We start from the raw sequence: 19507 nt of genomic DNA on the forward strand, positions 1-19507 counted from the left end.
GCTCCGTATTCTGTGACCGTGCGGCCGCCCGTTCCGGAGAGGGCGAGGCCGCAGTGACGTCACTAGTTGGGCGTCAGGTTTCCGACGTACGTTTCACCTGTAGGCTTGTTCACGGAAGCCCCGTGTTTTCTCACACTTGGTGATGCTTTAAATAGGATGTGCGGACCAATCATGTATTAAAGGGAAAATGTATTGCAGCTTGGTTTGATGGAGGCATTAATGAGATTAATTAAAGATTTGAACAAAGCAAACATGGGATGGGTGTTTTGATTGGAATTAAAGGGTGGCGGACAGACTTGTCAAGGTTGATAACCTGTAGTTACTAAATGATGAATCCAGGAGGATTTGTAGTATGGAGGGTAACAATGATGTTGGGCAATTGTGTGTCCTATTGGGCAGGGAGGATTAGATAATGAGTGAAATTGGATGTTTGTTTTAAGGTGTTGGTGAGTGTAGAGTGAAATAATGTTTGCTCATGTGGACGGTTGAGCAACTGATGAGAGGATAATAGTTAACTGATATGGGTGGAATAAGAGTGATGGGGTGTGATAGGATGACATGTGATGGAGTGGAGAGAGGTGAAAGTGGACAGAGATTGATGTAAGAAGGAGAAAAGGGGGGAGAAATAAGACAAGTGAAATAGAAAGGAGAAGATGTGAAACTATAAAATACAAAACTGTTGTGAGAATAAATAAAGATAGGATAAAGTGAAAATAAATATATATGAAAAATGAAGAAAATGAGAGTGATTAAATAAATAATTGGAAATGAATGGAATTATGGAAATAGAAATAAAAATAAATATAAATATAAATGAAAATAAAAATAAATAAATAAAATATAAAAATGGAGGAAATAAAAGTAAATATAAATCAAAATAAAAATAAAGGATGAAAGATAGTGAATGTCAGTTGTGATGGGGAAAGAAAGAGCTGGTATTTTTGAGTTTGTGTGTGTATGTGGTGACTAGTGATGGTAGGGCTAGGGTGGAGTTTTGAAATGAGGTTGTGACGGACCTGTCAGAAAGGTGAGGGGGGTGGGGATTTGGGTTGTTGTGGGGGGGGTTGGGATTGGGAAAGAAGAGGGAGGTTGTGGGGGAAATTGATAATGGAATGTAGGATGAGAGTGGTGAATTGCAAGGTAATTGATACCTTTGTGCACTGTGTTGGGAGGAAAAAATGAGGTTGATGTGATTATTGGGGTTGCTGTATGGGGTTTTGTGAGGACGTGGAGATGGAGAAGTTAGGGAAGGGGAGGGGGGGGTTGGGCAGGGATGGGGGAGGGGGGGGGAAAGGGGGAAAAAGAGAGGGGAAGAGGGCTGTAGGAAAAGATTAGTAAATTAGAAGGTAAATGATGCTTTTGTGCACTATGATTAGAGGAAAACACTGAAATTGATGTATTCGTTGAGACCCTTAGGCATAAGCGTGTCCAATCGGAAAATCCATTCTGATTCTCTCTTTTGTAGAGCTTCATTAATGTCCCCTCCTCTTAGTCCCAATTTTACATGTTCAAGACAAAAAACATTGAGGTCCTCAGTTCTACTGTTGTGATGATGAAGAAAATGTCTGGCAACCGAGGTGAGTTTCCTAAATCTGGCTGTGTCTGATCTGGCATTGCGTACATTTCCTATATGTTCTAAAGTTCTTACTTTGAGCATGCGTGATGTCATGCCCACGTATTTGAGTTTGCATGGGCATGTAATGCAATAGATCACATTTGCTGTTTTGCAGTTGAAGTAATCTTCTATCTTGATCATTTGGTTAAATTTAACCAAATGATCAAGATAGAAGATTACTTCAACTGCAAAACAGCAAATGTGATCTATTACATTACATGCCCATGCAAACTCAAATATGATGCCAGATCAGACACAGACAGATTTAGGAAACTCACCTCGGTTGCCAGACATTTTCTTCATCATCACAACAGTAGAACTGAGGACCTCAATGTTTTTTGTCTTGAACATGTAACATTGGGACTAAGAGGAGGGGACATTAATGAAGCTCTACAAAAGAGAGAATCAGAATGGATTTTCCGATTGGACACGCTTATGCCAAAGGGTCTCAACGAATACATCAATTTCAGTGTTTTCCTCTAATCATAGTGCACAAAAGCATCATTTACCTTCTAATTTACTAATCTTTTCCTACAGCCCTCTTCCCCTCTCTTTTTCCCCCCTTTTTCCCCCTTTCCCCCCCCTCCCCCATCCCTGCCCAACCCCCCCCTCCCCTTCCCAACCTTCTCCATCTCCATGTCCTCACAAAACCCCATACAGCAACCCCAATAATCACATCAACCTCATTTTTTCCTCCCAACACAGTGCACAAAGGTATCAATTACCTTGCAATTCACCACTCTCATCCTACATTCCATTATCAATTTCCCCCACAACCTCCCTCTTCTTTCCCAATCCCAACCCCCCCCCCACAACAACCCAAATCCCCACCCCCCTCACCTTTCTGACAGGTCCGTCACAACCTCATTTCAAAACTCCACCCTAGCCCTACCATCACTAGTCACCACATACACACACAAACTCAAAAATACCAGCTCTTTCTTTCCCCATCACAACTGACATTCACTATCTTTCATCCTTTATTTTATTTTTATTTATATTTACTTTTATTTCCTCCATTTTTATATTTTATTTATTTATTTTAATTTTCATTTATATTTATTTTTATTTCTATTTCCATAATTCCATTCATTTCCAATTATTTATTTAATCACTCTCATTTTCTTCATTTTTCATATATATTTATTTTCACTTTATCCTATCTTTATTTATTCTCACAACAGTTTTGTATTTTATAGTTTCACATCTTCTCCTTTCTATTTCACTTGTCTTATTTCTCCCCCCTTTTCCCCTTCTTACATCAATCTCTGTCCACTTTCACCTCTCTCCACTCCATCACGTCATCCTATCACACCCCATCACTCTTATTCCACCCATATCAGTTAACTATTATCCTCTCATCAGTTGCTCAACCGTCCACATGAGCAAACATTATTTCACTCTACACTCACCAACACCTTAAAACAAACAACATCCAATTTCCCTCATTATCTAATCCTCCCTGCCCAATAGGACACACAATTGCCCAATATCATTGTTACCCTCCATACTACAAATCCTCCTGGATTCATCATTTAGTAACTACAGGTTATCAACCTTGACAAGTCTGTCCGCCACCCTTTAATTCCAATCAAAACACCCATCCCATGTTTGCTTTGTTCAAATCTTTAATTAATCTCATTAATGCCTCCATCAAACCAAGCTGCAATACATTTTCCCTTTAATACATGATTGGTCCGCACATCCTATTTAAAGCATCACCAAGTGTGAGAAAACACGGGGCTTCCGTGAACAAGCCTACAGGTGAAACGTACGTCGGAAACCTGACGCCCAACTAGTGACGTCACTGCGGCCTCGCCCTCTCCGGAACGGGCAGCCGCACGGTCACAGAATACGGAGCACGGAGCACGGTTACAAACCACAGCCACCGACCGTTGGGACATCTGCAACATTGGAAAGTGGTAACCTCTAATTATATGTTCATTTCCAAGCAGCGCATCAGAACCTATTTGGTCTGACTATCCCTGCACTTGCTCCGTAATTATATTCAGAATTGATTCTATTTATACAGCCATTTCGAAACTATACTGCAAGCTCATATATATTTATATTTATATTTATTTTTCCAACCTAAAGAAAAGATACTTTTGTTGTGCTGCTCACATTGTATCCATGCAGCCCAACTTACAATAACATTGTTGATACATAGTTTACATCAATATCATTGAAAGCGATTTTTCAGCAAGAGAAATCCAGGAATTACAATATCAGTTACCCATACGTGTTCAACATATGGGCAAAGACTTGTCATATTCTTTGTCTTTTTTGTTATTCATTACATGGACTTAGACTCTTTCCTCTTTTTTGTTTTTTTGCTGCCTTTACTGCATTTATGCAGCATATTTCATGACAATATTGGCCACTCACAGCAAAAAATAGACAAGGTTTTTTCTCTGTTTGTATGAATATCCACAGAAAAAAACTTTTCAGGATTTGCCTTTATACAACTGGATTACAGGATTATTATCCTGCTCAAAAACCCAGCAGTTTAACATCAGATTGGTATAGATTGCTGCAATTTACCACCCCTATATCTGACTGAAGAAAGTCTGGGAGATAGCCATTCTGCTCATACCGAGTTCATAGCACCATCGGTTAAAGACAGCAGCAGTATTTACCTACACACACTCCCTCACTCAGAATTTCCATACCACTACTGAATTTTAGAATTGTGTCTGTTAATTTTCTGATTCATTTGGCCCACGGCCATACTATCCTGAATACGCCCGATCACGTCTGATCTTGGAAGCTAAGCAGGTAAGGCCTGGTCAGTACTTGGATGGGAGACCTCCAGGGAATACTAGGTGCTGTGGGCCATTTTCTTCAGGAGAATTCTTATATCATACTCAAATTTCCGTATATCATCTACACTTTCATTCTGCTTTTCATTTTCAGTATTTTCCCTATTAGTCTGCATTTATCCTTTGACTCTTCCACCTGATTCAGTGGTTTATTAGACCTTATAGACCTTTCTCTCATTCAGCGCTAACAGTATTTCTTGATACCAATTGTCCCACGGCCATACTATCCTGAATGCACCCGATTACGTCCGATCTTGGAAGCTAAGCAGGTATGGCCTGGTCAGTACGTGGATGGGAGACCTCCAGGGAATACTAGGTGCTGTGGGCCATTTTCTTTTAGGAAATTCTTGTATCATTTTCTTTAGAGCTTACTCTATATTCCGATCTGTTCTGTGACGTGTACATATTGTGATTCCTTAATATACACTCAATTACAACAAGAATATTTTCACCTGTTATATCTAGAACCATATTTGTTACAATGGCAATCTAGATTCTTATCATTATTAATATATATTTTTTTGTTCACCCCACAGTGAACTTTTAGCCTATTAATAAAAGTTAAGTTTTACTCATTCCATCAAGAGGAAGGACTCTAAACGGTCCTCCTCTTCATCATTTATTCATTCATAATTTACCAAGAGTGCTTCCACACAAGGTTATTTTGTCTTTTTCTTGCTTTTTTCCTTGTAGTCGAACTACAAAATCTGTGGGAGCACCACCAAAACTCAGTACTATTTATGATTTATAATAATAGTCAATATTTTGGTATCTAATAGATTTATTTTTCTGTCATTTACAACATACACACTTCAAGCTGGTGCAAGTCCACAACCCCCTTTCCTCTACAGTATTTCAAGGGTACAAGCTGGAATTCGAGATGTCTTCCCCCCGCCGTTTCCTCAAATATGCCTTGCCGACAACTCCCTCAGGCAGGGAGGCTGTGCTAGAGGCAATTAATAAGCTGTATTCCCATCAGGTAATACTTAAGGTGCCCCTACTTCAACAAGGACGGGGTTACTATTCCACACGGTTTGGGGTACCGAAACCGCATGGTTCGGTGTGACCCTTTTTTATATTTAAAATCCTTGAACACATACATAAAAAAAAATTCAAGTTCAAGATGGAATTGCCCAGGGCGGTTATTGCAAGCCTGGACGAGGGGGATTACATGGTATCCCGGGACATCAAGGATGCTTACCTGCATGTCCCCATTTACTATCCTCGCCTGGAGTACCTCAGATTTGTGGTACAGGATTACCATTACCAAGTCCAGACTCTGCCGTTTGGACTGTACATGGCACCGAGGGTGTTACCAAGGTAATGGCCGGAATGATGATACTCCTTCGAAAAAGGGGAGTTTTTAATGATCCCGTACTTGGACAATCTCCTTATAAGGGCGAGGTCCAAGGAGCAGTTGCTAGTCGGGGTAGCACTATTTTGGAAAGTGCTACAACAGCACGGTTGGATTCTAAACAGTCCAAAGACACAGCTGTTTCCTACGACACGTCTACTGTTCCTGGGGATGGTTCTGGACACAGACCAGAAATAAGTGTTTCTCCCGGAGGAGAAAGCCATGGAGCTGTCATCTCTAGTCAGAGACCTCCTGAAGCCAAAACGGTTATCGGTGCATCATTGCACGCGTGTCCTGGGAAAAATGATAGCTTCCTACGAAGCAATCCCATTCGGCAGGTTTCATGCAAGAACTTTTCAGGGGGACCTGTTAGACAAGTGGTCCGGATCACATCTTCAGATGCATCGGCTGATAACCCTGTCTCCAAGGACCAGGGTATCTCTACTGTAGTGGCTGCAGAGTGCCCATCTTCAAGAGGGCCGCAGGTTCGACATACAGGACTAGGTCCTAGTGACCATGGATGCCAGCCTTTGAGGCTGGGGGGCAGTCACACAGGGAAGAAGCTTCCAGGGACTTTGGTCAAGTCAGGTGACTTCCCTACATAAATATTCTGGAACTGAGGGCCATTTACAATGCCCTGAGTCAGGCAAGGCCTCTGCTTCAAAAGGCCGGTCCTGATCCAATCAGACAACATCACGGCAGTCGCCCATGTAAACCAACAGGGCGGCACAAGAAGCAGGATGGCGATGGCAGAAGCCACAAGGATTCTCAGATGGGCGGAAAATCATGTGTTAGCACTGTCAGCAGTGTTCATTCTCGGAGTGGACAACTGGGAAGCAGATCTTCTCAGCAGACATGACTTCCACCCGAGAGAGTGGGGACTTCATCCAGAAGTCTTCCAAAGGATTGTACACCATTGGGAAAGGCCACAGGTGGACATGAAGGCGTCCCGCCTCAACAAAAAGCTATAAAAGATATTGCGCCAGGTCAAGGGACCTTCAGGCGATAGCTGTGGACGCTCTGGTAACACCGTGGGTGTACCAGTCGGTTTATGTGTTCCCCCCTCTGCCTCTCATACCAAAGGTACTGAGAATAATAAGAAGGCGAGGAGTAAGAACGATACTTGTGGTTCCGGATTGGCCAAGAAGAGCCTGGTACCCAGAACTTCACAAAATTATATCAGAGGACCCATGGCCTCTGCCGCTCAGACAGGACCTGCTGCAGCAGGGGCCCTGTCTGTTCCAAGACTTACCGCGGCTACGTTTTGATGGCATGGCGGTTGAACGCCGGATCCTAAAGGAAAAGGGCATTCCGGAGGAAGTCATTCCTACGCTGATTCAAGCCTGGAAAGATGTAACTGCAAAACATTATCACCGCATATGGCGGAAATATGTTGCTTGGTGTGAGGCCACAAAAGGCCCCAACAGAGGAATTTCAACTAGGTCGATTTCTGCATTTCCTACAAGCAGGAGTGTCTATGGGCCTAAAATTAGGCTCCATTAAGATACAGATCTCGGCTCTGTCGATTTTCTTCCAGAAAGAATTAACTTCAGTACCTGAAGTTCAGACATTCTAAAAGGAGTGCTGCATATTCAGCCCCCGGTTGTGCCTCCAGTGGCACCTTGGGATCTCAACGTGGTGTTGAGTTTCTTAAAACACATTGGTTTGAACCACTAAAAACCGTGGATCTAAAATATCCCACGCGGAAAGTGGTCATGTTATTGACCTTGGCTTCGGCCAGGCGTGTATCAGAATTGGCGGATTTGTCATATAAAAGTCCTTATCTGATTTTCCATATGGAGAGGGCAGAATTGAGGACTCGTCCCCAGTTTCTCCCTAAGGTGGTATCAGTTTTTCACTTGAACCAACCTATTGTGGTGCCTGCGGCTACTAGGGACTTGGAGGATTCCAAGTTACTGGACGTAGTCAGGGCCTTGAAAAATTATGTTTCCAGGACGGCTAGAGTCAAGAAAATTGACTCGCTATTTATCCTGTATGCACCCAACAGGCTGGGTGCTCCTGCTTCTAAGCAGACTATCGTTTGCTGGATCTGTGACACGATTCAGCAGGCGCATTCTGCGGCTGGACTGCCGCATCCTAAATCAGTGAAAGCCCATTCCACAGGGAAGGTGGGCTCATCTTGGGCGGCTGCCCGAGAGGTCTCGGCTTTACAACTTTGCCGAGCTGTTACTTGGTCAGGGGCAAACACGTTTGCAAAATTCTACAAATTTGATACCCTGGCTGAGGAGGACCTTGAGTTCTCTCATTCGGTGCTGCAGAGTCATCCGCACTCTCCCGCCCGTTTGGGAGCTTTGGTATAATCCCCATGGTCCTTACGGAGTCCCCAGCATCCACTAGGACGTTAGAGAAAATAAGATTTTACTCACCGGTAAATCTATTTCTCGTAGTCCGTAGTGGATGCTGGGCGCCCATCCCAAGTGCGGATTGTCTGCAATACTTGTAAATAGTTATTGCTAACTAAAGGGTTATTGTTGAGCCATCTGTTGAGAGGCTCAGTTGTTTTCATACTGTCAAACTGGATATAGTATCACGAGTTGTACGGTGTGATTGGTGTGGCTGGTATGAGTCTTACCCGGGATTCAAAATCCTTCCTTATTATGTCAGCTTGTCCGGGCACAGTGTCCTAACTGAGGCTTGGAGGAGGGTCATAGTGGGAGGAGCCAGTGCACACCAGGTGGTCATAAATCTTTCTAGAGTGCCCAGCCTCCTTCGGAGCCCGCTATTCCCCATGGTCCTTACGGAGTCCCCAGCATCCACTACGGACTACGAGAAATAGATTTACCGGTGAGTAAAATCTTATTTTTTCTTCCAGAAGAGAAGGCTCTGGAAATTCAGGGTCTGGTCAAACAAATTCTGAAGCCAGCGAGAGTGTCAATCCATCAATGCACTCGGTTGCTGGGGAAGATGGTGGCGGCCTACGAGGCCATTCAGTTTGACAGGTTCCATGCCAGAGGGTTTCAGTGGGATCTGTTGGACAAGTGGTCCGGGTCCCATCTGCACATGCACCGACAGATAATCCTGTTTTCCAAGACCAAAATCTCACTCCTGTGGTGGCTGCACAGCTCTCACCTCCTAGAGGGATGCAGGTTCGGGATCCAGAACTGGATCCTGGTGACCACAGATGCGAGTCTCCGAGGCTGGGGTGCAGTCACACAGGGGAAAAATTTCCAGGGCAAATGGTCAAGCCAGGAAGCTTGTCTACACATAAACATTCTGGAATTATGGGCCATTTACAACGGCCTTCTACAAGCGGAACATCATCTTCGCGATCTGCCCGTCTTGATTCAGTCGGACAACATAACATCAGTGGCGTACATAAACCGCCAGGGTGGAAGGAAGAGCAGAGCGGCAATGGCAGAGGCCACAAAAGTTTTCATCTGGGCGGAAAGACATGTAAGCGCTCTGTCAGCGGTCTTCATTCCAGGTGTGGACAACTGGGAAGCAGACTTCCTCAGCAGACACGATCTCCATCCAGGAGAGTGGGGTCTTCATCAAGAGGTCTTTGAAGAAGTGACAAGTCATTGGGGAATTCCTCAAATAGACATGATGGCGTCTCGCATCAACAAGAAACTTCCAAGATATTGTTCCAGGTCAAGGGACCCTCAAGCAATAGCGGTGGACGCCCTAGTGACACCATGGGTGTTTCAGTCGGTATATGTGTTCCCTCCGATTCCACTCATTCCAAGATTGATAAAGATCATAAGAAGAACAAGGGTTCATGCAATCCTCATTGTTCCAGACTGGCCAAGGAGGGCCTGGTATCCAGATCTTCAGGAATTACTCATAGGAGATCCCTGGCCTCTTCCTCTATGAGAGGATCTGTTACAGCAGGGGCCGTGCGTGTACCAAGACTTACCGTGGCTTCGTTTGACGGCTTGGAGGTTGAACGCCGGATCCTAGCCCAAAAGGGTATTCCCAGTGAAGTCATTCCCACACTTCTTCAGGCTAGAAAAGAAGTAACGGCAAAACATTATCACCGTATTTGGAGAAAATATGTGTCTTGGTGTGACTCCAAGAAGGCTCCTACGGAAGAATTTCAGCTGGACCGTTTTCTCCATTTTCTGCAAGCAGGTGTGGATGCGTGCTTAAAGTTAGGCTCAATTAAAGTACAATTCTTCGCCTTGTCAATTTTCTTTAAAAAAGAATTGGCCTCCCTTCCAGAAGTTCAGACTTTCGTGAAAGGCGTGCTACACATCCAACCTCCCTTTGTGCCCCCCGTGGTACCGTGGGATCTTAACGTGGTGTTGCAGTTCCTTCAATCTCTTTGGTTTGAACCTTTACGTAAGGTACAGTTGAAATTCGTCACTTGGAAAGTGATCATGCTGTTGGCCTTGGCCTCTGCAAGGCGGGTGTCTGAATTGGCGGCTTTGTCTTACAAGAGCCCCTATTTGATATTCCTTGAAGATAGAGCGGAGTTGAGAACTCGTCAGCAATTTCTGCCAAAAGTGGTGTCATCGTTTCACATGAACCAGCCTAGTGTGGTGCCGGTGGCTACTGACGCCTTTAGCGGAATTGAAGTCTCTTGATGTGGTCAGAGCTTTGAAAATTTATGTAGCCAGAACGGCTCAGATTAGGAAAACGGAGGCTCTGTTTGTCCTGTATGATCCCAACAAGATTGGGGCTCATGCTTCCAAGCAGACTATTGCACGCTGGATCTGTAATACGATTCAGCAAGCTCATTCTACGGCTGGATTGCCGTTACCGAAATCGGTGAAGGCCCATTCTACCAGAAAGGTGGGCTCATCCTGGGCGGCTGCCTGGGGGTGTCGGCATTACAGCTTTGCTGTGCAGCTACTTGGTCGGGTTCAAACACTTTTGCAAAGTTTTACAAGTTTGATATCCTGGCTAAGGCGGACCTCTTGTTTGGTCAATCAGTGATGCAGAGTCATCCGCACTCTCCCACCCGTTCTAGAGCTTTGGTATAAACCCCATGGTTCTTGAAGCGTCCCCAGCATCCTCTAGGATGTATGAGAAAATAGGATTTTAATACCTACCGGTAATTCCTTTTCTCTTAGTCCGTAGAGGATGCTGGGCGCCCGTCCCAGTGCGGACTCTATCTGCAGTTATTAGTTATTTTTACACACAAGGTGTGTTTCTGTTATAGTCAGCCTGTTGCTGACATGGTTCATGCCGTTGACTTGCGTTGTGTTAAATGCCATGTTGTACGGCGTGCTTGAGCAGTGAGCTGGTATGTATCTCACCTTAGTTTAACAATAAATCCTTTTCCTCGAAATGTCTGTCTCCCTGGGCACAGTTCCTATAACTGGAGTCTGGAGGAGGAGCATAGAGGGAGGAGCCAGTTCACACCCCTTAAAAGTCTTAAAGTGCCCATGTCTTCTGCAGATCCCGTCTATACCCCATGGTTCTTGAAGCGTCCCCAGGATCCTCTACGGACTAAGAGAAAAGGATTTACCGGTAGGTATTAAAATCTTATTTTTGTATTACTGTATATACTCCACCGGGCATACATTCATCCACTGGACTGGGATCTACCGGGTAACCACGTCCCCACACAATATCCTACATTATCACGTGGTGTGCTATTATTATATAATTATTGATAGCTTTATGGTTTAGCTCTGTAATATTGCTTGGGTTTTGGTATTCTGTAATATTGCTTGAATCTTGGTATTTTTTAAATGACACATGCTACTCCCTCCTGTCCCTTATCCTTCCCACCTCTGCCGATTTAATAATTACAGCCTCCCCTTCTGAATTATCCCTCCCTTCCTTCCATTTTATCCCTCCCTGCCTTCAGTTTTATCCCTAATTGCACCCTGCAGCCTGAAGAGGCTTAGAACATGCCTGGCTTTTATTATGCAGTGTTATATTCTCATATATATTATTTTATTTTAGACGTATTTTTTAGGAAAAGCATTGTATGACGAAGAATCTACTATAATCCATCATTATGCCTTTGCGGAAAACCCTTCGATTTTTAAGTATCCAGATTTTTCTGCTGGCTGGGCTCTTAGCATGCCACTTGTGAAAAGGTAATATATTTACTTATTTTGTTACATCACATATTGTTTGATGCTTATTGAAAATATGAGTATTTTTGGAAAGAGGAGGTAATTGGTGTCAAATCCTGTTAATATCCATAGTAACATTGATTCACAGTCTGTATAACCTGACCGCTAATGGAACAAATTAAGATTTTTAAATGGTTCAAGGTAACTATGAACAGGCTGCAATATTACCAACCAAATAGTTCTTATAACAACAAATCTACACTAAACAACAGTAATGGATTTTACATATAGGATGGAGGACTGCAGCCAACCCCCACCCCCTTCCTCACAAACACACACCCTGGCAGTGAAGGGCTCCCTGCTAATAACAGTTGGACAGGCAGTCCCCAGGGGAAATGTTTTCTCCCCCCTAGGACTGCCAGAATGAACTGCAATAACAAATAGAGTCCCTCCCAAGGGAAGCAACTCCCTTGCTATTACGGTAGCCATATCTGGCTTCTGGCGGCTTAAGCCGGTGCAGTCCCTAGAAGTTGGCCTGTAATTGATTTAAGCCCAACCCCAGATATAGATTGTACCTCCCACCTGACTTAAGCCCTGCTTCCTAGTGACATCAGCCATCAATCACCGGGAGGGCAGGGAGCAGACTCATGTTCAGCAAACACAATACAGATCTCCATGGCTAGACAGGTCAGGAGCCGTCGCTGGTAAACAATGTACGTTTTTATTAGCAATTGTTAATAAAGTGAAATATCAGCCTCTGAAATGAAAATATCAAATCCCATTGCAGGCATCAAGTTTTTAAAAAATTCCTTACCACAATAAAATAATACATTCATTGCCACAGTCAATAAAATATGTATATCAATATATACTGAAACTGAATAAACTATATATCAAATAAAAAAATAATTATATATATCGAGAGAGAGAGACAGACCTGGATTGGTCGGCACACCGGTTATAATAAAGCAACTGCCCGGTGCCCTCCTTATGAAGTAACACAGTCACTAGGGCCCCTTAGAGAGGGGTTAGCGTTGGCCTACTCCCAATATTGAAGAACCAGGCGGCACTCTGAGGACTGCTGAAGAAATTGCAAACTTTAGTTAAACATCAAATGTGCAAAAAAGGCATAGCTTTGCCATTGTTTCAGTGCAGCGCAGGGCGCTTTTCTCAAGGCTGTATGCTGTGGAGAAGTAAACAAAACCAAACCGTGCAAAAGAGCCTACCTTTGTGTCTGTAAACCTGTACGACCGCGTCGCAGAGCAGCGGGAGCTGGCGTTGGGCGGGACTTCCGGTAAATGACTGAGTCCGGTTACCAGGAAGTGACGTCATCTGGTAACCAAGGTAACTGCGGGCGTCCCGGCCTCCGCTGGTAACCCGCTGGAGCTGGCGGAATGAAGTGTAAAAAGTGTAAAGGATAATACAAAGTGCAGAAACGCTACTGGCTAAGTAGATCATTAAGGCAAATAAGCATAGGTAATGTGAATAATAAAACAAATGGTGATGTAAGTGATCCTCCTATGTGATAGATGCTGCAAGACCCATGTAAATGGTGTGACCAGTGTAATATAGCCAGAGCGTGAATGATAAAAGCAAAGGTGAAAAAGATGAAAGAGATGTTAAAAAGGTTAAAACCGTGTGCGGTATATACCGATCTAGAACATGTCAGCAAAGCTAGTAATGACATCATTATACTAAAAAAGAAATAAGCATCGACTGTGCTGTAGAGACAGCGTGCTGGATGTTGGTGAAATAACTGCCCCCTCTCCAACGTAATGCTACTCAGAATGGATTGAAAAAAACAATGGTAAACTACAAAGAATGTTTTAGAAAAGATGCAGGCGAGAAAAAACAATTGCTGGTACTTCATAAGAACACACTCCAAGCTATAATTTCATTGAGTCCCTCAGGAGCTAGGGCAGATAGACGATGGATCCAATCTCCCTTTGTGCTAGCATCCTGGACCGATCACCTCCTCGAATATGTATGGGAATGTGGTCGACGATCATGTACCGTAATTGCTGTAATTGATGATGTGCATTCTTAAAGTGACGGGTGACTGGCTAATCATTTGGTTTACCCTCCAAAGCTGCCTTGATGGCTGATCTGTGGAGAGCCATCCTCTCCCTAAAGGTTTGGATGATTTGTCCCACGTATACCAGTCCACACGGGCATGTGATGACATATATAATGTACTGAGATGTACATGTAACATAATGTTTGACTTTGAAAATTTGTTTAGTTTTGGGATGAGTAAAGGTTGGTCCCGTGTCCATAAATTTGCATGTTGTGCACAAAGGGCAGCGCTGGCACCTCTGTTTGTGGATAGGTGACATCAGTTTTTACCAGGATGTCACGTAAACTTCATCCTCTCTTGTAGCAGGGCATGATTGATGTTTGTTTAAAGCAAGGCAATGACGGGTCAGTGTTGACTATGGGACACAGGGCACATGTAGCCCTGGTAATTACAGAGCTGGCTGTTGTATACTGGGTAATAAAAGGTATGTTCTTGTTGGTATTTCTTTTCAATGAACCAAAGAGTGTATCTCTGGGGATTAGCATGATTTCACATTTTGTGGCTTCCAGTTGTCGCCTGTCGTATATATCGTGTATATGTGTATGTATGTGTATATATATATATATATGTGTGTATGTATGTGTGTGTATATATATATATATATATATATATATATATATATATAATACAGGAAATCCCACTTTCGTGGGAAAAGATAGCACTCTCCAGACTAAATATCCAAATAAAGCCAAAAAGTAAATTTAATGAAAAAAGTAGTCTCACAGTTCATATGATGTATCAAACGATCTCCATCAATGTCCAACGTTTCGGTCCCTGATGGGGCCTTCTTCAAGGAATAATCACAGTCAGCAGTGACAGCAGTTCAGCTTCTAATCAGTGTTGCAGGGAAACTGGAGATGTGTGTATATATATATATATATATATATATAAAGGTACAGCGCCACATGTGACGGTGAGGAGTCCTACGCAAGAAGTCAAAACTTTGACCAAAAACACTCCCTAGTGAAGGGCGTCTGCCAATCCCTAGAGTTTCAGCATTAGTGAGATGCTTTAGGGTTTTGGATATATTTAGAGTACTAGGGGTTCGGCGACCAACAGTGTTTTTATAAACTTATGCTTAGCGGAAGATGCAATATATTATAAAAATATGTATATATAAATGGAACAGTAAAAGGAGATTTCTTTTGGGGCGTTAAAAATTACAAATTTATTTTATGGACAGACAATGGTATACATATAAACATGAAAAATTGTATAAAAAACATAAAAATCTATTTTTGTAGGAATATGTATAAAAATATCTACAAGGTGGGACTATGCAGTGCAGGTATACAAAAATAAAAATAGAGAATGCTAAAAATATGTATATACCTACATAAAACAGAAGGATAATAGCTTCTTTAAAAAATCTTTCACCAATGCCAATTGGTTAATACGAAAATAGATTGTAGGTCGGTAATACACTATAAAATATATATCACAGAGTATTAAAAGGTATCATAGATTTCTAAAGATAGCTTATCTTAGTAAGGAGGGTCAAGACAGGAGTGCCCAATGCGTTTCATCAGTCTGACTTCATCAAGGGTTGCACCCTATACATATATATATATATATATATATATATATATATATATAGATGTATATATATGAAAAACACAAAATTCCCAAGTGCACTAAAGTGAAACGTAATTACACAATTCTTCCAGTGTTAATTTCGTAGGAATGTAGACTGGAGGATGTTTAAATCTGGGGACCTGTAACAGACACCCCTCACCAAATAGTCACCCAAACAAGAGGCCAACAGGCCAATTAGTAAAAAGTTATTTTAATAACATACAATTGAACATATGAATTTTTATACACAGTTCAAAGTTTAAAATTGTATCAGTAAAATACAACCAACACGTTTGTTAGATGGACTCTAGATACTCCCTCACCTTTTGCAAGGTGCGAGCTCGAAAGGGAGTATCTTCACAAACTAGTTTGCGATTTTCAGACTGACAAACCCAACGTGTTTCGTCTTATCGACTTCATCAGGGGTAACGAATATGGAAAAAGGGCTAATTTGCTCTCGAGTTTATATATAAAGGATCATAACCTCAAAAGTAAGATTAATCAAAATCTTCTATATCGGGACTTAGTAGATGGAGCTCTTATATCGGGGCTCCTGATTGGAGCTTAAATGATGGTCCTTCTTAGAAGTATATTCTGTTAAAAATGGTGTTTTTTGCAAACTACCTTAAAACTAATTAGACATAATTCCTTATAGAGCTGCCTAGGGAAACTATTGATTATAGTCTTTCTTAGGAGTGCTGACAACCGTATGTCGGCGTTTTTGCAAACTGCCTAAAGTGTGGTGTCCAACTCTTATAATCAAGACTATTTCTGATTGAGATGTTGACCCATGTAAAATGAAACTCAAGAATTATGTGGCTGGTTTGACAATCACAAAGATATAAATGATGCGATTTCCTCAGTAAGTCTCACAGAATAGATCCTGGGAGAGATTTGGCTGTATGTGGAAGTGTTATGCACACCAGTGCCAGCAGGAATGTACTGGTGTCTGAACGGAGAGGGATGCCAAACAAATGAACTCACAGACAGACTGGGGAATATGACATTACATACACAGAAGGTGATAGGGTAACAAAATAAACACAAAGTGAACAGAGAAGCCCAAAGGCTAAGAAACTGGGTGTCTCCCTAGTATTAGGAATGCTCAGATGGAAAGAAGCGAGATGTTGTGATTTAATACGTAGAGAACCCAAAATGCTGTTGCTAAGGGCAACAGCAAAACCCTAAAGGGTTACCAACGGGTGTGGCAGTAAACTCCTTGGTCATAGATGGAATAATAGACACAAGGAGAGTCTCCACAATCCTAGTCTTCACTTGCAGTGCCCTGGTTCAGCTTACTGCCACTAAACTGACACCTGAACACCTTGCACAGTGAGAAAGGATTTTGGCAGGCAAGTCTGAGAATACAGCCGCACACTTGCTAGGTTCACAGAGTAGCAAAAGAACCCCAGCAGGTTAAACGACTGACTCCAGTCTTACTGCTAGGTCTGGATTGGCAGAGTGTAATACCAAATCCCAAGGCCTATTTGCAGTAAGCAACAAACAAATACAAAGTTTACACAGTACTAGCTAGCTTTCAAGAACTGACTAACCAACAAAGATTCAGCAGCATTTGCCTAACCTGAGAAGAGGGTTTATATAGCAGGTGCTGTCCACGCCCCACTCAGACCTCACAGACTGTGAGCACAAAAACCAGCACCGGATCCCCTGCCGTGCACAGAGCCTGTAACCACTGCACAGCAAAAGACCCGAACCGGAGTATCAGCTACACTCAGGTTACTCCACTAGCACTTGTCTCCCGGTTGCCATGACGACGTGGCAGCACAGAGCAGGAGACCCTAACAGTACCCCCCTCTGACGAGGGGTCAAAGAACCCCTACCACCGGGTTTATCGGGGAACTGCGAGAAGAAAGAGCGTAACAGTCTGGGGGCATGAAGATCACAACTGCGCACCCACGACCGCTCCTCCGGGCCATATCCCTTCCAGTGCACCAAAAATGACAGCCGACCCCGAACCATCTTGGAGTCAAGAATCCTTTCAACAACAAACTCCCTCTGGCCACGTATCAGAAGAGGGGAAGGTCTTCCACTGGAAGAAGGATTACTAATCGCCCGTTTTAAAAGGGAACAATGAAATGTTTTATTGATACCCAAAGAACGGGGTAGATCTAACTGAAATGCCACCGGATTGATAACCCTAGTGATCTTATAAGGACCGATGACCCGGGGGCCTAACTTATAAGATGGCTGTCTCAACTTCAAATTCTTGGTAGACAACCAGACGAAGTCTCCTAATTTGAAGCTGCAGGGTCTATTCCGCTTATCAAAAACCCTTTTGGTCACTAATGACACAGACACAAGGGCTTTCTTCACTTTCCTCCAAATACCTCTAAGGACCGAAACCACAGAGGAACCACCAGGCGTGGAGTCCAGGGGGTCAAAAGAAGTGGCCTTATTAGGATGATGCCCATACACACAAAGGAAGGGAGAGATCCCTGTAGCAGAGTGAGCCGCGTTGTTATAGGCAAACTCCGCCATGGACAGATGAGCAACCCAGTCAGTCTGACACTTGGAGACATAACACCTGAGGAACTGCTCCAAGGACTGGTTCACCCTTTCAGTCTGCCCATTAGACTGCGGATGGTAGCCTGACGTCAAGCTGACAGAAATCTGGAGATCGGAACAAAATGCCCTCCAGAATTTGGCCACAAACTGAGATCCGCGGTCAGAGACCACATCAAGTGGCAACCCGTGGAGGCGCACAACATGCACCATAAATAATTCAGACAGGCGTCTGGCCGATGGCAGCCCAACCAATGGAACGAAGTGTGCCATCTTCGAAAACCTGTCAACGACAACCCAGATGGCTGTCATCCCCGAGGATTTGGGCAAGTCCACCACAAAATCCATTGAAATGTGGGTCCATGGCTTAGATGGAATAGAGAGTGGATGTAATGGGCCAACAGGAACCCCTCTAGGAGTCTTATTTCGGGCACAGATGTCACATGCCCGAACCCACTGATCCACATCCCTAGCCACCGAGGGCCACCACACCGCCCTAGATAGCAACTCCCGAGTTCTGGCAATACCCGGGTGACCTGCCGACTTCTTGGCATGGAATTCCAGGAACACTCGCTGTCTTAACCTAGGAGGCACAAACAAAAGACCTACCGGAAGGTCTGTAGGAGCCTGCTCCTGTGCTCTAAGGACTAATGACAAGAGGTCCTGGGTAATGCCCACTTTAATACATGATGGGGACACAATGGGCAATGGCTCCTCGGTGGTCTCCTGGATTGGAGCAAAACTCCGCGAGAGTGCATCAGCCTTGATGTTTTTTGACCCAGGGCGATATGTTATCAAAAAATTAAAGCGAGCAAAAAACAAAGCCCATCATGCCTGCCTGGCATTGAGGCGCTTCGCTGACTCTAAATATGCCAGATTCTTATGGTCGGTGAGAATTGAGACCACAAACTTAGCCCCCTCAAGCCAGTGTCTCCACTCCTCGAGTGCATCCTTAATAGCCAACAATTCCCGGTTACCCACGTCATAATTCATCTCGGCAGGCGAAAATTTACGGGAAAAGTAAGCACAGGGATGAAGGCGATTATCAGACACCCCCATCTGAGAGAGCACTGCCCCAATACCCATCTCAGAGGCATCCACCTCCACCACAAAAGGACGCTCTGGATCTGGGTGTCGCAGCACCTTGGCCGAGACAAATGCCCTTTTGAGACGGGCAAAAGCCGCTTTGGGCCTCACAAGACCAGTGAGCAACATCCGCCCCTTTCTTAGTGAGTGCCACCAAGGACGCCACTATAGACGAAAATCCAGCGATAAATCGTCTATAAAAATTCGCAAAGCCCAGAAAACGCTGAAGCGCCTTCAAACTAGTGGGCTGCACCCAATCCAGGACTGCCTGTACCTTGGAACCCTCCATTTGGAAACCTTCTGGAGAGATAATATATCCTAGAAATGCGATTTGCTGAACTTCAAATTCGCACTTCTCCAGCTTCGCCCCAAGCCGGTGGTCTCTGAGTTTCTGGAGGACTAAGCGTACATGCTTCCGATGTTCCTCCAGGGAATGGGAGAAGATTAGGATGTCATCTAAGT

General features: G+C 43.7%; 1 protein-coding gene and 2 pseudogenes across 2 annotated transcripts in view; all 3 read left to right on the top strand.

Annotated features, from left to right (window-relative positions):
• B3GLCT (beta 3-glucosyltransferase) overlaps positions 1 to 19507 on the top strand; it is a 1170551-nt gene that overhangs the window by 702163 nt on the left and 448881 nt on the right. For both annotated transcript variants that reach the window (XM_063951761.1, XM_063951762.1), the window contains exon 7: positions 11669 to 11805. In XM_063951761.1, coding sequence (XP_063807831.1) covers positions 11669 to 11805 — 137 coding nt within the window. The remainder of the gene's footprint in view (positions 1 to 11668; positions 11806 to 19507) is intronic.
• Positions 4335 to 4452, top strand: LOC135051518 (5S ribosomal RNA; annotated as a pseudogene).
• On the top strand, positions 4648 to 4765 carry LOC135053199 (5S ribosomal RNA; annotated as a pseudogene).

Source organism: Pseudophryne corroboree, chromosome 2, assembly GCF_028390025.1.
Source record: "Pseudophryne corroboree isolate aPseCor3 chromosome 2, aPseCor3.hap2, whole genome shotgun sequence".
NCBI lineage: Eukaryota > Metazoa > Chordata > Amphibia > Anura > Myobatrachidae > Pseudophryne > Pseudophryne corroboree.